The 15,951-nt window shown below is 42.9% G+C and overlaps 1 protein-coding gene across 1 annotated transcript in view; it reads right to left on the reverse strand.

The window, feature by feature from the left end:
• ctnna1 (catenin (cadherin-associated protein), alpha 1) overlaps window positions 1-15,951 on the reverse strand; it is a 124,514-nt gene that overhangs the window by 15,012 nt on the left and 93,551 nt on the right. The window contains exons 15-16 of the mRNA XM_066667815.1: window positions 13,522-13,703; window positions 5,544-5,649 (exon numbers count right to left, since the gene is read on the reverse strand). Coding sequence (XP_066523912.1) covers window positions 5,544-5,649; window positions 13,522-13,703 — 288 coding nt within the window. The remainder of the gene's footprint in view (window positions 1-5,543; window positions 5,650-13,521; window positions 13,704-15,951) is intronic.

A 15,951-nucleotide genomic window follows, 5' to 3' on the forward strand; every position in this document is an offset into this window, starting at 1 on the left:
GATAAAAAGCTTTTTCAGTCGTTAGGCAGCCATTGTTTGCAGTGCAGGCCAGACAAAAGCCTGAAAGCGAGCTGCAGTGTGGTTAGTCTCTCCACAGAAGTCTCCTGGCACCCAGATTTTAATGAGAAACTCTCCAGTCCACCATCAGCATAACCACACATTTAAACCCCAGAGAGGGAGCTGCACAGCAAACACACCAACCAACAGACAACAACAAACAAGCACAAACAGAAACTAAAACAGTGGAGAAGCAGCAGGCGGTCAGTAAAGGAGGGGGGGGGGGGGGGTTAACCCTTGAAAGGGGCAGCTTGTGCATTTGAGCTGCTATCTTAAGAGAGTAATTTACAGCCCGTCTTCGTTAAGCAGACAAGGCCAGGAGTGGAAACGGCCAGGAGTCCGAGCCGCGGCAGTGGGCGAGGATCTCCATAAATCTGCACTGATTGAATGCAAATGGAGAAAAGTACACTGTGCGTGCCGGCGTACATCACGAGGATAAGGCGTGTGTGTGAGCAACACACACAGCCACCTGCTCAAACACACAGCATTGCCGGGTATGTGCTAGCATGCACGTGTGTGTGTGTGTGTTTGTGCCGAGGGGAATATTTATGGACCGCATGGTGGCCCCCACATTTACATTGTAAATCTCAATTACACAGCATTATTTGTTTGGCGCCTCGCTCAGATGGAATTCTCCTAAGGTGCCCTGTGGAGCGCGCTCGTAAATTGTTAATAACCTGCAGTGCAGACCTTTCACATGTCGCTGACCTAAATCTGCAAACTCGCCCTCTCCCCCACTTCTCTCTCGCTCTCTTTCCACAACATGTTCCTTTAAACTTTCATACAGCTCCGTTACACTCATTTAACTGATTAAAAAAAAAATACAAGACTTGCACCAGCACTGCTCTGCGCTAAACAGCTTCAGCACACTTTCTCACACGGGGAGAGAGAGAGAGAGAGAGAGAGAGAGAGAGAGAGAGAGAGAGAACGAAACAGGCACTCCATTACAGAGTGTGAGAAATAAATGGAGCAAAAGATAAAATGCAAGTAAGAAAGAGGAAAACAAATGAAGACAGAACAAGAAAGTTTGACTGAGAGGAACAGGACATGAAGAGAAACGTGGAAACAAAAACGAGAGAAGGACCAGGGGGAGAGGGAAAACAGTGAGAAGATGACGACATGAGAATGGTTAGTGAAAGAGAGAGATAGATAAATGAAAAAGCGAAAGAAAACAAAGGGAACACACACAGGAAAACACATTCCATTATCATTATGAGACAACACTGATGAAAAATGGAGCAAAGACTAAAAGCAAAAGAGAGAAATAGAAAGAGATGGTGATGGATATGTGATCAAGGGGGAGCAGTCAGCAGGCAGGGCCGATAAGCAGAGCCGGGTAATGCAGTAACCCTCCATTGTGTATTCAGTGGCTAGAGTTTTGTTATGACAAAGAAAGAGAACAAGAAGAGTGAGGGAGAGAGATGACTGTATGCTTCTTCACTGAGTGGATCTGACTGCACTGGAGTCCAGAAGTGCGCTCCTAGTAGCTCCGTTTGCTTGGGAAGGTATGAAGAGCACTCCAAACGCATTAAATATACAGAGAGAAAGCAAGCTGCCACCTGGTAATTAAGCCGCTAATTAAAGGCCAATCATTCTTAATGGATTCAGGCCTCGCGAGGACCATCCCATTCCTCTCCCCTCTCCTTGTTTTTTTCCCCTCGTCTTTTCCACTACCTAGTGCCCCCAATCTCTCCGTGCGGAGAGAGCTAGGTCATGCTGGGCTGGACTTTTGGCTCCCATCCAGTCCAAGGCTGGATGAGATCAGAAAGACCAGCTGAGCTCTGCCCCTCTTTCACCACTGCCAAACCTCGTCACTCGCTTATACTCACAACTGCCTCCCACTAGGACTAATGGAGAGGGTTGGATTTGGTTATCATTATTATTACTACTAATAATAATAACTATCATTACATTTTTAAATTTCAATGGAAGTCAAGGTAAAAGAAAAAAAAAAGATTTTAATCTAAATAATTTTGGAGCATTTCTATTGGTCGATTAATCATAAAATTCTCACATCACTCTCACGTGTGGAGAGTGATGATATTCATTTATACTGATCTGAGGCCAGTGTAAAACAATTACTGATACAGAACAGTGCATTAAAGTTTAGAATTGTACTGCTCCTAAGACCTCTAACTCAGACCATGATCAATTATTAGAACCTACCTTGTAGGTGCCCAAAGGCTCTTTGGGTTGTGTAAGGACATTAGGTACCTCCCAATTAAATGTAAAACCTTAATTTCATATAATAATAGGCTGTTTTCCTTAGTCTAACTGTAAGCTTTCCACAACAAAAGCAAATGTCTCCAAATGACACTTGCAATGACTTTTTTTTAAAAATAGAAAATGGTCACTTTTTAAAATTTTTCTACCCCAACAAAGCAGCACAGAAACACACTGTGTGAAAATGTCATGAAGAATAGACCAATAGAAATGGAATAACCTCTTTTTACATTCTCTTACACTTCTATAAAGTGTACAAGGTTAAAATAATGACGTGCTTTTAAAAAAATCAACTTGAAACATTTTTGAGCTCCTTGGCCTCCCACAAACTCTGTACTCTGTCTCTACCGATAGTAAAAACACCAGGACCTCCTCTAACAGAAAGCATTTGGTCAGTCCACCTTGTTATTTTTTCCATTTTCTTTGTAAGCCACTCTTTGCAGCACTTCAGACATTACCAACACCCTCATCACGCTGGCTGCACACCTGCCTACTACGCCTGAAAAACACAAAGGCTTACAATATTATTTATACCAAATACACAGATACAGAACGCCAGCAACTTGACTAATTGGACCAAACCCAGGAACGCACTTAGCACAAATGTAAGATGGCCTGTGCGGTTTCATTCAAGCTCGCACACCTGTGCTGCGATGCGAAAGACAACACCTGGCTCACTCGAGACCTTCCAAAGGAACATCTAAAACAATGTAAAATGGCCTACACAATTTCAGTCAAACTCACACCTGCACACTCTCCCTCCACACAACGGCCCGGTCCCCATCTGTTTCGATCAGGGGATATCATTGCACTCATTGCTGCGAATAAGCAGGCACTTCTGGAGCTTCAGTGGGGCAGTTATCTCGCTTCCCGGCAGTGCGTTAGTATTCCCTTCAAAACAAGCCAGTACAGGCCATGCTACTCCAGGATCAAAGTGCAAGCTAAATAAAATATCAAAAGTAGAGGACCATTTGCATAAGGGCTGCTCATTATGCAAGATTATGTCAAAGGAGTCTTTCTGAAAGCACGCTGCAGATGTTCCGAGGCATGGCTAATTAGCGGATATAGCCACGCGGCAAATAGGATAACGCTACGCAGCTTTGCGCTCTCTGCAGTGCACGGCAGCAGGAGAAACTGGGTGAACCATCATTCAGGAACAGCATATTCACGCAGGCCACAAAGCAGAGCTTCTATTTTTTCTATTATTGTTATGGTGATGATGCGTTTCTTGTGAAAATCCTGAAAGGATCAGAATCAAGGTGACATTGTTTACATGAACAAGCGCTGAAAACATGGGACTTCATGTATATGCATGGGCTGGAGTTTATGGCCAGACATGCACACATGTACTGGGAGATTGAAAATAAAACTGCGCTTGTGTCAGCACATACATTTAGATGCATATGGGAGGCATGCGCATCTACAAGTGTATGCATGGTCAGTGGTAGATTGTGTGTGTCTATGGGTAATTTCAGAAAGTGTACGCTTGTTGATGGTCTGGCACAGCAGCAGTTTGACAGGGCTGTGAATGTGTGGTTATGTGGGCTGTTATATGTGTGCAGCATGTTGGTGCATGTACAAACCAGGATGTTTTATTTATTTATTTATTTAAAAATATATTCTTTAATTTGATTTTAGGATTGGATATGATTACATTTTATAACATCATTAGCTGGTTTGGGTATCAGATAATTAAGCCGACCCAGGGGACTGAACTGTTTACAAAACAGAGGGCTTTTCAACTAAAATGACGGATACAGGAAGTGGAAACGTGATGGCACCCAACTACTGCGGTGTGTTAAGTCACATGACATGCACAAACCACACAATCCACTTCAGAAACACTGCACTTGAGAGAAGAGCTTCACTAAGTATTTAAAAATAAAATGGATTAGTTTTGACAAAGGATAGCTGTTTATTTTAATTGTTGGCTTATACATTGTTTATTTATTTTAATGTTTTAAGACGTTTGACTGCTTATATATTCTGTAAACGCTGTGCCAGGGTCCTGTACAATTTGTTCGATTTGTTTATTGACACACAGTAACTCAGTACATGTATATCTGCGTTAATTTGCTATATTTTGTTTTATTAAGTACGTAAAACATGTTTACGTCTGTCCTGATGCCCCAAGTCTCTCCCGCATGCTGTTTATTAATTTAAAAACATTAAAATTCAAGGTTTATATATATTATTGGAATGGAAAAAAGTTAGATCGGTGTATCTGTAATTTCTTGTATGAACGGACAATGTTCAAACGTTTATGACCACCATTCGAGAGTTTGAATTCAAAGTGTTCAGTGATAAATCAGACTGAGCAGGCAGTGTACGATTAAAAGTGATTCTGTTCATTTATTACTGCAAAATCTGCAAAGTCTGTATTTTGAAAGGAGAAGGCTTACTGGCTCATTGATGCTGATTAGACCGACCGCTTAAGTTTATACATATTTAACGTGGTTTTAAAGACTCAACCGTACCATCAGAACTAGAGTTTAGTACTCAATACTAATCTTGACTTCAGAAATAAAATATGACATCACATGCCGAATCTGTGTGATTTTGAAAGCGAACAGAATCTATCATTGTAAAAGTAAGTCTGGCTTGGTTAGTGTTTTCAACGGTAAGCTGTAAGCTGTTCCATGCTGTGGGCACAGTGTGTGGTGAAGTTTTAATTAAACGGCAAATTAAAGCACATGCACAACATGGAGTGAAGGCTGATGGGTAGCAGGCTCAACAGCCAAATGGCTCTCCCCTTAGATATGCTTTTCAGTTTCTCTCCACTAACAGAAACCTATTCAGACAGTCAGTGGGTTGGTAAAGTCATTCTCAAGCATATGCTTGAGTGACCTGCTTATGGTCGATGCAGTCCCAACACTGCTGGCTCGGCAGAATCCAGTCTGCTCAAAGTGTCATTTCCACTTAACCGCGAGTCTAAGATTTGCTTCGGCATTCCTGGGCAACAAAAACAGTGAGTAGCTGGACTGCGACCATAAAATTCACAATGGCCCCTTGGTGCCACAGGCTCCATCTAAATAAAAAAAAAAAAAAAAAAAAAACCTCCACGATTTCAAAAGCCTCTTCTATCCACAGGAAAAGGCTGTGGATAAAAGCAGGCCACATGAATAAATTGGAAGATAAATTATGTACGGCGGTTCCCTGGAGTGCTTTATGGGCATTAAGATCTTTAAGTAAGACGCAAGATGCTTAAGTTATTCCCCCCTGTGTTTGGTTCACGGAGGAGGGTGATGGGGCTTTGGACTCACTTGATCTGCAATGGTGCGACCCAGTTTGTCCATCCTGGAGCCTGCTTCAGCGATCTTCTTGGCAGCGCTGATGACATCGGACGTGTTCTTCAGCGGACCTTTCCCCCTGAGAAACACAGAAACACAGCCACTCAGTGTTCGGAATTTTGCAAATGGATGTCCAACTTAAATATACAGAACGTACTGAGCTGTGAGTGTAAAATGAAAATGTGTTACTAACCAATGGCATGAAAATGTAACAGCAAAGGAAAAAAACTGAAAGCAACATAGCAACAAAGCACAAGAAATATGCCTTGAAATGCCCCCAGGCGCTATACGCAAATACATTCAAATGCATACGTTTATTTAACCATATAATGTCTTATATCAAAAAGAAAAATCTTTTTCCAACAATCACATAACAATTGAGATAAATGGACTAGGTATCTAATGATTTCGCTTGCCCTTATTTTTGTCATAACATTTTTGCTGTGCACAGCTGAAAGTGGATCCCAGGCCAGCACCGGCCACACTGCAGGATGTGGCAATTTGGCCAAAACATCCAATTCCATCCTATTGGTTCTTCTCATTAAATGCTCACCGCCCCCATCAGCTTCCTTTACACTTCTAGCCACATGTCCAATGGGAAAAAAGAAAGTGAGAAAAGGTGAGAGGGGGAGACGAGGGAAGGAGAGGAGAGAGAACGAGGGAAGGAGAGGGGGAAGTAGTAGTACAGGACATGTTGAGAGAACGAGCAAGAGAAGGTTTGTGAAGAAGGGAGTGAAGGAAGAAATAAAAGTGATGCACACATGCACCCTTCAGAGTGACAAAATGACAGAACCAGATGGTATATGCTCCCACCCACTCCCGGTCAGTCTGGTGCACTTCCTGAGGTCGCTGCCCCGCCCGCCCATACGAGCGTCCTGGTCTTGCGGAGTTCAGCCAGCCGGACAGCCTTAGCACCGCCCCTTCCAGCCCAGTGCCACGACAACGGGCCGCCCAAACATTTGCTAGTTCTGCGCCACCCCCCCACAAGGGATCCCAGGCACAGTTGGCAAGTGGCGCAACCTGGATTCAAAGCTGCTCTCTTCAGGCTAAGCTCAAAAAACCCAACCCACAACAGATGGAATTTTGTGTTCTCTCCATCTCTAAAAATTCTGCTCTGTCCCCTGCTCTCTCTCCCTCTCTTTTCTGTCCTCCTCTTGCTCGCTCACTGTGAGAATCCACAGGGGAGTGCCGTGTAGCCTTGCAGGGACACCGTCAGAGGGAAAAGAAAAACGCGATGGCCATACAGAAGTCCCTGAGAGCTCAGAGAATTACGCAGCAGCCCCCACGGCTGACTACGCCATCTGATCTGATATTCCCAAATGTATTTTAAAAAGACACGAACAAATTGCCCTCATTAAGTCCACAGATCAGATAGTCACTTTTAAACCGCTGGTTATCACATCCTCCAAAGCTCACATTTTCACACCCCTGGTGCCATTTTAACTAATGTGCAGATTTAGATTTTTAAGGCCCCACATCACAGAAAGTGTGTTTTATTGTTCCAAATGAGAGAGATTTATTGAGTATGTAAATGGTTAAAGTGTCAAAATGAACACGTCACTCCTCCATCCTGCTGTGGTCATTGAGCAGTAGTGTGTCTTCCCTTTTTTATTACAATAAAAACAAAGCATTACTAGTAAGCTTTTCCGTCACTGGGCGTGTAGTCTCACCCATTCACACTGAGGTTATAATAAGCCTGGGCTGAGGGATAAAATATAAGTCATTGTTAAATCAAAACCACAGTATTTAACTCACAAAAACGGTACAATTTTAATTCTTGCCTGTTTTACCTGTATTTAGGTATTTAGACATCAAATAGACCTCCAAATGTTGAAACGCAGGAATAGAGACAAGGATGTTGCTCTATTCCTGTTCCATAGGTGGGTAGAATTGTTTTTGTTGTAGATAGAACTGACTATAAATGTGGGAGAGTGCTAACTACGTGAAAGTAAACAGACACAACTAAACAACCCTACAAATGAGTTGCTGTGGTAATTAGTAACAGTGAATAAACACAGACAAATTCAACGTACAAACCGTTGTTTTTTTCCCCTCAAATATATCGTTTCACTTTAAATAAAGTGGAGCTTCTGTATGTGAACAAAATCAGAGAACGGTGTTTCCCCAAAAACGTAGATGCTGCTTTTAAATGGGGACAATTAGCTTTTAAAACGGAGTTAGAGCAGTCGGCGGCAGTTAAATGCTGTGCTATCTACATGACAACAACCACAACTGAAGGACAGTCTGGTTCTACATTCAGTGTTCAGAATCACTGCCGGTTTTTCATAGTCTTTTTGGTTATAAAACAGACCTGGACCTTAATTTATATAAAATAACTGCAGTTTAAACTGTAATATTGGTTAAAAATAATTGGTTAATAAATAATAAATAAAAAAAACCTCACAATACTATAACTTCCCCAAATTGCTCAACACTACTTAGAATGATTATTTATTTATTTTAATGAGGTTGCACATAGGGCAGCCAAGCATAACAGAGCTCTCACACAGACACACACACACATCTTAAAGGAGCAGTATCATTTATGTTAGTGGATAAAGACAGACTGTAAATAGCAGCAGTAATATTTTCCAGTGCGCTCCCAGAATGAAAAAAAGCTCCCCTGAACACAAGGTAATACGCTACTTTCATTTCAGAGTTTAAACGTCTGACAGTGAGAGATCTACACAGGGCCCATTCAGCCACTTAATTATTTAAACCATGTGTTTGCATATGTGTACATCTGAAAAATTATGCAAATCCCTAACCCAGTTTTGCCCCAGTTGCTCACCCCAATAACCTGCGTCTGCTGGCTGAGACTGCATTACCCCAGCACTGTTATTAGTGGCGAAGAAACATGCCAGTCTGTCTCTCTCTAACACGCCGGGTTCAGGCCAGTAGCATGGCCATTACAAGGTGACTGCAGAGCAACACCGACTCCAGTTCCAACTCGTTTATCAGATTTACATAGCTGAGTGTGCCACTGTCACTGCGCCCATGAATTAGACACTGCTGCCCGCTCCAGATGGGGGCGGTTTGTGTGTGTGTGTGTTTGTGAGGGGGTGGTGGAAAGGGGATAGTCTGCGTGGGTGGGTGGTAACTCGAGCACTGGACCACTCAGACACAGAGGTGGCTCCAAAATGCGTGATACATATTCAGGCGACACACTGTTTATTCATAAGAGGGGTCGGGACGGGGGGGAAACAGTGGCAAACGCCTCCTCTGTAGCAGAGCTGCACAATAATGTCACTAGTATATCAGCATTGACACATTACTGTGTAATCATCATAAATCAATGCTAGGACCTGCCTCAATTCGATGCTACACAGAACGCTAGGTTTACCACTCACAGCTTGTGGTAAAACCTGAGCCTGAAGCTGTATTCACTGTGTTACATATGTTTAATCGCACAGTCAGGGCCTTCTGGGCCTTCAGAAAAAGCCTAAATGATGTGATACAAATTGTAATTAGGATAACTTTGCACTATATTTACATTAGTTTAGTTAAAATAACATTAAATATCGTCTGATGCTAAAGCTCTCCCTGAAAATTTCACTCCGTAAATCGAGATTCTAATTCAAAAATCATTAAAACTACACAGTCACCAGTTTGTCATACATATCACACACGTATCTCCCTCCCAATTAAACTACATTAATATGATCACAGTTTAATCATATTAAATGAGACCACTGTAATGCTAAATGGATGTTGTCACCATATTTACAGCCTACAATCAGGTGGGTATCTGCCTGCACCACTATAGAACTTTAAAAAGGAAACATTCTGAAATGAAAATGACAGTGGGAAATGGTAGGCTAAAAATGATTAATGCGTTCTATTTTATTTACACCGAGTGTCCACACTCTACAGGTATCGACAACATGGGAGCAAGCATCCCCGTGCTGGAGGCTTTTCCCTGTAATGATTCGTTTTATGGTAAATAATGACCCTCTTGTAAATTAACAATGGATAAAAAGGTGCCTGAAATCAATTCCCTATTCACTGCATTAACCTTCACACAATGGTCTGCTCACTCAAGGTCAGCGAAGGGCAGTAATTTAGCAGCAGGCTGAACTCACTCACTATGACCTTGCTATGCATACTTTACACAGGTGGCAGCCTTCAGACTTTGTGTATGCGTCTCGCTCTCGTACACATGCTGACTCTTGTGCTTATAAACTGCCATTTTACATGTCAATGGCCCACACCTGTGCGCAAACAGATGCGTTATGTTCCGCGGTTTCCATTGCTCTTGGGAAGCACGACAGAGGAAGTGTTAACGGCTCCTTTTAACCTCTGAGGGAAACAATGCGACTGTCTGCAGCACCTCTTTGCACTCACTCAAATCGAGGCACAATCCATTTAATAATAACACACATTACCGCTTCATGAACACAGGGGCTGAGCTGATAGGAATCTGAATCATCACACCCGCGTGGCTGCTTTACAGTAGAGGGCTTTGCCATCGGGGTGGCATCTCGTCGGCATGCATTTGCATGTGCAGCTTCCATGCAGGAGGGAAAATGCGCGTTGCATTTATTTTCCTGCCTGATCCTCAGGGGCGGGAGACAGATCAAACCAAGAATCTGCAGGTCATTGGCTGCATCAGCATTCTGAGTGAAAATGACTGGCCGGGGGAGGCGGAGGGATGGGCAAGTGCACCTGTGTGAGGGGAACATACACCCCCCTTAACACACATTATCTGATAGATAACACTGAGTTACTGCTAATGTACAGTCTTTAAAATGGTGTCATACTAAAAATGAAGAGTGAGAGAGAAAATAAAGAAAGTTCAGTGGAAAAAACAAACAGCATGAAAAAGAAAGTAAGATGGAGAAAACTGCAGGAGGACACGGAGAAAAACAATGAATGGTACAAGAGGGAACAGCGAGGGTAACAGACAGCGAGAGAGAGAGTGAGGTAAGGGTTTGTGAGAAAGTCTCCTAGTAGTTTTAGGTATAATGGGGAAAGAGGCAGATTTAGAAATGAACAGAAAGGTGAAGAGGCAGGGGCGCAGAGGTAGAGGGACAGAGACATGTAGAGCGGGAGAAAATAAGAGATAGGGAGGTAAAGAGAGGTAGGGAATGTGTGTGGGAGTAGAGAGAGCACAAGAGGCAGACAGAGATAGAGAGGTAAATGGAGACTACTTTAAGAGAGCAGATGGCAGGGACTCTGGTGTGAAGCCCGAGAGCTGCTCTGTCACACCTAAATGGAACTCATCTGATCCAGAGAGTAAGAGAAGAAACCATGGGTGACCTTAGACTCTCTCTACAACCACTGCTACACTTAAAACTAAACCACCTCCACCCATAACCAACCCCAGTGTTGCAAAGGTAACTGTTAACACGTGCTGTCTGCTGCTGTCCTAGGAGCCTGCCTTTTCAGAACATCCCTGCAATCCCCAAACCATCTCTCCGCTGTGGGGGGAATGATGCCACTAAAGCCCACAGAGTCAGCTGGAAGCACTCACAGAACAGAGGCTGAAAAGAAAAGACACCTGAGACTGATGTGGAGGACGACATGGTACTCTCTCTCTCTCTTGTGTATTTTTCTAGGACATAATGACTAAGTCTGATTGTGCAATTAAAACAGTTAGCTTAAAGAAACACTAGGTAGTATTTTTACCATAAAATTACAGCTTAAAAATGATTGTGATGCTTCACTGAACTGTAACGAGGAGATCAGAGCCACCATTGCTACTCCTGGCTCAGGACTACAGAAACTGCACTATGTAAACTTTTGGAGGAGGGTAGGAAACCACCCCACTCCCTTTAGATTTTCACATTTGTACATGTTTAAGGTGCAGTCGGAGTCTATGGTGACGTTACACCGAGGAGGTTCACACCTGTCATATGTACAGAACATCTCAGATAAGTGCAGGTTTAAGGCGTATGCACAGGCTATTACCAATAACTCCAGCTTACTGTTCTGCACCGAGAGGACGATATACCATTAGATTCAAGTCAACTGTGAGATTCTATTAAACTAGGACCCCAACAACTGGCAAGCGGCACTGGAAACGAGCTCTCATAACCATACATTTATTCACCTTAACCCATTAAGACCTGTACATGACACTTACCTGGGTCCACATCCAACCGATCAAATCATACCAAGGCTAAAAACTAGGTTTATTAACTTATTTATCATATTACCATCGTATACCGTGGGATACATCACGTAGGAAGGTTGATGTTTGCATTTCCACGTGTTAAAATGGATACACAGGTTTAAACAGAGTGACTTTTGTCAAATTAATGCTTTCGTAAAAGGTCATAAATCTTGAAGTAATCCATCATTTGACAATAAGTGGATTAATGTTAAGTGTTTTGTTCAAAACATACATCAAAATGGGCACTTTGCTACAAAGCTCATCTGGAACAACCAAACAGGAGCTGAAGGCCTACTGCCAGATAATATTTATTGTACAGTAAGAGTTTTAGCACACAAGACCTTCCTGATGCTGCACAGAACTTGGCCAAGACTTCAGGTGCAGTGTGAACTGCAATAAAATAGTTACTGCAGTTTACTCTGGGGTTTAGATGTCACCCTAATGCACAATTACTTTAGGCCAATCGACACAAGTTCTGTGGTATTTTACTTAAAAGCTAAGCGCCACTTAATGGACCTCCATGAATATTTGACATTATTTTAGTTACTGACATAAGTGTGAATTAAAATGAAAATAGCTGCTTAATTTGCTTTAAAACTGACAACCCGAGCTCGCTACGGAAATTCAACCGTATGCAACCGTGACGTCACTGGTGGACAACAGCTGAACAACGCCGCGGTGAAACACCGTTATGACTGACTGTTATGACAGTATCTAGCTAAATAACCAACATTATTCATGACAATAGCCTAGCAATAAGCTAAACTCAAATGTAGAGGTACCGTTATTCTTGTAAATGTGATCGAAGTCGAACTCGAATTCACCCGACACTATAAACCTCCGTAATGCAGCTACGTAGCCGAGTATAATCTGAGCCACCGAGTTTAGCAAGTCAAGCTAACGTTAACTAACACCAACTAAAACAGGCGAAGTGAGTGTCCTTACCCTGTTTACCTCCATGTTACAGAGGCTCTTGAACACCTTTCGTTGGTGTCCTTACATGCCCATATTGTTGGAAAAGCGCCAGTGAAATGAGCTACAGATAACGGAGTGAGCGGATGGTCCTTTCCAAAGGGCCCGTTTAAAGTTGACAAATTTAGTCCATTTTCTGGATATTTTGGGATCTTTGGGCCATTTGTGCACAGATGTCCCACTGTACATTGAATGATTGCAGCCAAAAACAACACACCTTTTCGTCATTTTACATTAAGTGCCACTTACGTCACAGACAAGACGCCTATTAGAGTTTCCGAACACCGTTGGGGGGTGGGGGGGGGGGGGGGGGGGACCAACGGTCTTTTAAACCTTATTCCTTGAATTAGTAAGAAATAACATGTTTTCTGACTATCAATAAACACAAGTTAGGAACTCAAATCCCACTGTGTTTATTTGGTTGACACTTTCATAGAGCTGGTGCTGAGCCTTTAATAAATATATCTGTCAGAGTCATTGGTATTTACTCTAAATGACAATAATGAGCAATTCATCTTGAAACTAATGTGGGTTCTAACAGTTATGAGAAGGCTAAATTGAAGTATGCTAGCACATATGGGGCGGATGGTTTAAGGAGCTTGGTGAGAACTATATTCATTAGGCCCATCTCTGCTACTGGAAAAGGTCAAGTTTAAAAAGGTTTGGTTTTGAGCATTTGACTCCTTCACAAGGCAGCTCGGCAGAGCTAGAACACATGGATAAAAAAGACGAACGCGTGGATGGTGAGAAAGAGGTGAGAAAGCTATTCAGAAAGTGCAAGGTGAATTAAGGATGCATTCTGTGAGTGTGAGAGAACGTGTGTGTCTTGTTTCAATCTTGGAGCATGTGTGTTGGTGTTCAGACCTGGTGAAGTCTGTCATTTCCATCATGATCATGCACATCTGCTTGGCCAGCACGATGATGTCATTGCCGCTGTCGTCCCATTTGGAAACCTCAGCGTCCAGTTTGCTCTTCTCCTCTTGGAAGCTGGCCACCTGCTCGGCGATCTTGGCCTTCTGCTCCTGAGGCAGCTGAGCCATGATGGCCTGCAATCACACAAACACATGTAACTGCATTCCTGCATTTTCAAATATATACACACGTGAAATAGGCAAAAGAGACGAGCATTTTAAAGACAACTGTAAAATGTCCTAAATATGTTATATATAAACAAAGGTGCATCTATCTGTATGTATGAGTATCAAATATAGCCCACCCTTAACTTCCACCATTGTGGGTTAGCTATATTTATTTCCTGAATAATAAATAAATAGTAAAAATTCATATGAACGCATACCTGAATTAAAGATGTTATAGTTACTATATGTTCATGCGTATGATTGCTATACTGCACATTTGCGACTGCTAGTTACATGTTACCAGAGTTAATACATGCGTCGATGCTTGTTTATCTTCTTGTTATGCGGCTCACGTACTTAGACAAGTGATTCTAATTTTGACTTCTTTTATTTCTCTCTCTCTCAGATACTCCTCCATCACCAATGCGTCGTGTACGGGGGAGAGAGGATTCATTTTGGACAAGTTAAGTCTGGGCTATTATATAATTTTATGACTCTAAACACTGCAAGGGATCACAACCCCTTTGATAGTGCTCCGTGGTCTATGATCCAGAACAGGCCTCCTTTAGACGCGAACGCAGAGGTTGGCTTGATGTCTACAGCTAAAGCTCACTTCTTTTATTTTCCTCTGCCTCGGGCACTGCACAGATCAATGGGAAGGGGCATTTATTTGCCGCCGAATAATAAGCTGTGGAAATGTGTTCATCACTTTTTAAATAAAGCTGAGCCATGAATATGAGGGCCGGACAGAGCCTTTTCCACTGCTGCCTGACTGGAGCCGTTAATATCGGCCTCGTTCACAGCCACGTAACATTTCTCTTTCCCGCGTTGGTGTGTGGAATGGCGGCAGGCTAACAAACGTAGTAAAGCGTGTACAAGCTGCGATGGCATCATGAGGTTAAATCACAAGAAATTTAAAAAGCGATGGGTGGTGATATTATATCGACATATAACTGTCTGCAATTTGTCAGAAACATTTTAAACATATCAAAGCATTAATACATAACTCAGTTAATGTTCACACTAAGGGTCACAGAAGCAAAGACCTACAAACGTTAGAAATGGCTTCAAGTGGCTCTACCAATCAGGACGTATACATTGAACGACTGCTATTATGATGGGTGCTAATTTTGATATTAGGGCGGCACGGTGGTGCAGCAGGTAGTGTCGCAGTTACACAGCTCCAGGGACCTGGAGGTTGTGGGTTCGATTCCCGCTCCGGGTGACTGTCTGTGAGGAGTGTGGTGTGTTCTCCCTGTGTCCGTGTGGGTTTCCTCCGGGTGACTGTCTGTGAGGAGTTGGTGTGTTCTCCCCGTGTCCGTGTGGGTTTCCTCCGGGTGCTCCGGTTTCCTCCCACAGTCCAAAAACACACGTTGGTAGGTGGATTGGTGACTCAAAAGTGTCCGTGAATGTGTGTGTGTGTGTGTGTGTGTGTGTTGCCCTGTGAAGGACTGGCGCCCCCTCCAGGGTGTATTCCCGCCTTGCGCCCAATGATTCCAGGTAGGCTCTGGACCCACCACAACCCTGAATTGGATAAGCGCTTACAGATAATATCAAAATTATTCATTCATTAAGCCCCAGTCACACTGGGTTTTTGCAACCTGCTTCTCCTAAAGAAATGGGCATGGCTGGGATCAGGACCGGAAATCAGAGCTGTAAACTATTCTCCATATGAGTTCAGAATATTCACATCTGAGGAGCACTGGTGTGGAGTTCTCAGAGATGAGCTTTGTTATCTTTACTTTTACTGTTACCCTCAGTTGTGTTGCATTTTGAAATCCACATAGCTTGTATATTATCTCATTTCTTGAAAGTGCAACAGTCTGCACTGCCTCCATGTTGGCTCAGACAGAGCAGAAACAGTCCAGGGCATGTCAGAGGACACAGCGGGAGCAGTGCTGCTCAGGGATAGTTTCATGAAACTGTGCGGGCTGTATTTAATCGAATAGAAGTTGTGTGCGTGAAATTGACTATCGCTGTAAATCTCATTGAAATCAATGGACATTTGCATGACAAAATATGCTGACAAAAGCTTAGCGTGACCAAGGCTTTAGTCTTACAGGTTAACCATCAACTAATGAGAGAACATGTGTCAAGGGCTGGTAAACTGTACAGCTACAGGTAGCTTTAAACTTACTAGGTGCACCTATATGATGCTTGTTAGCTAATACCAGCGATGTTTGTAGATACAAGGTATGCGCATTCAGTGACTATC

This window comes from Hoplias malabaricus, chromosome 4 (assembly GCF_029633855.1).
Source record: "Hoplias malabaricus isolate fHopMal1 chromosome 4, fHopMal1.hap1, whole genome shotgun sequence".
In the NCBI taxonomy this organism is placed as follows: Eukaryota; Metazoa; Chordata; class Actinopteri; order Characiformes; family Erythrinidae; genus Hoplias; species Hoplias malabaricus.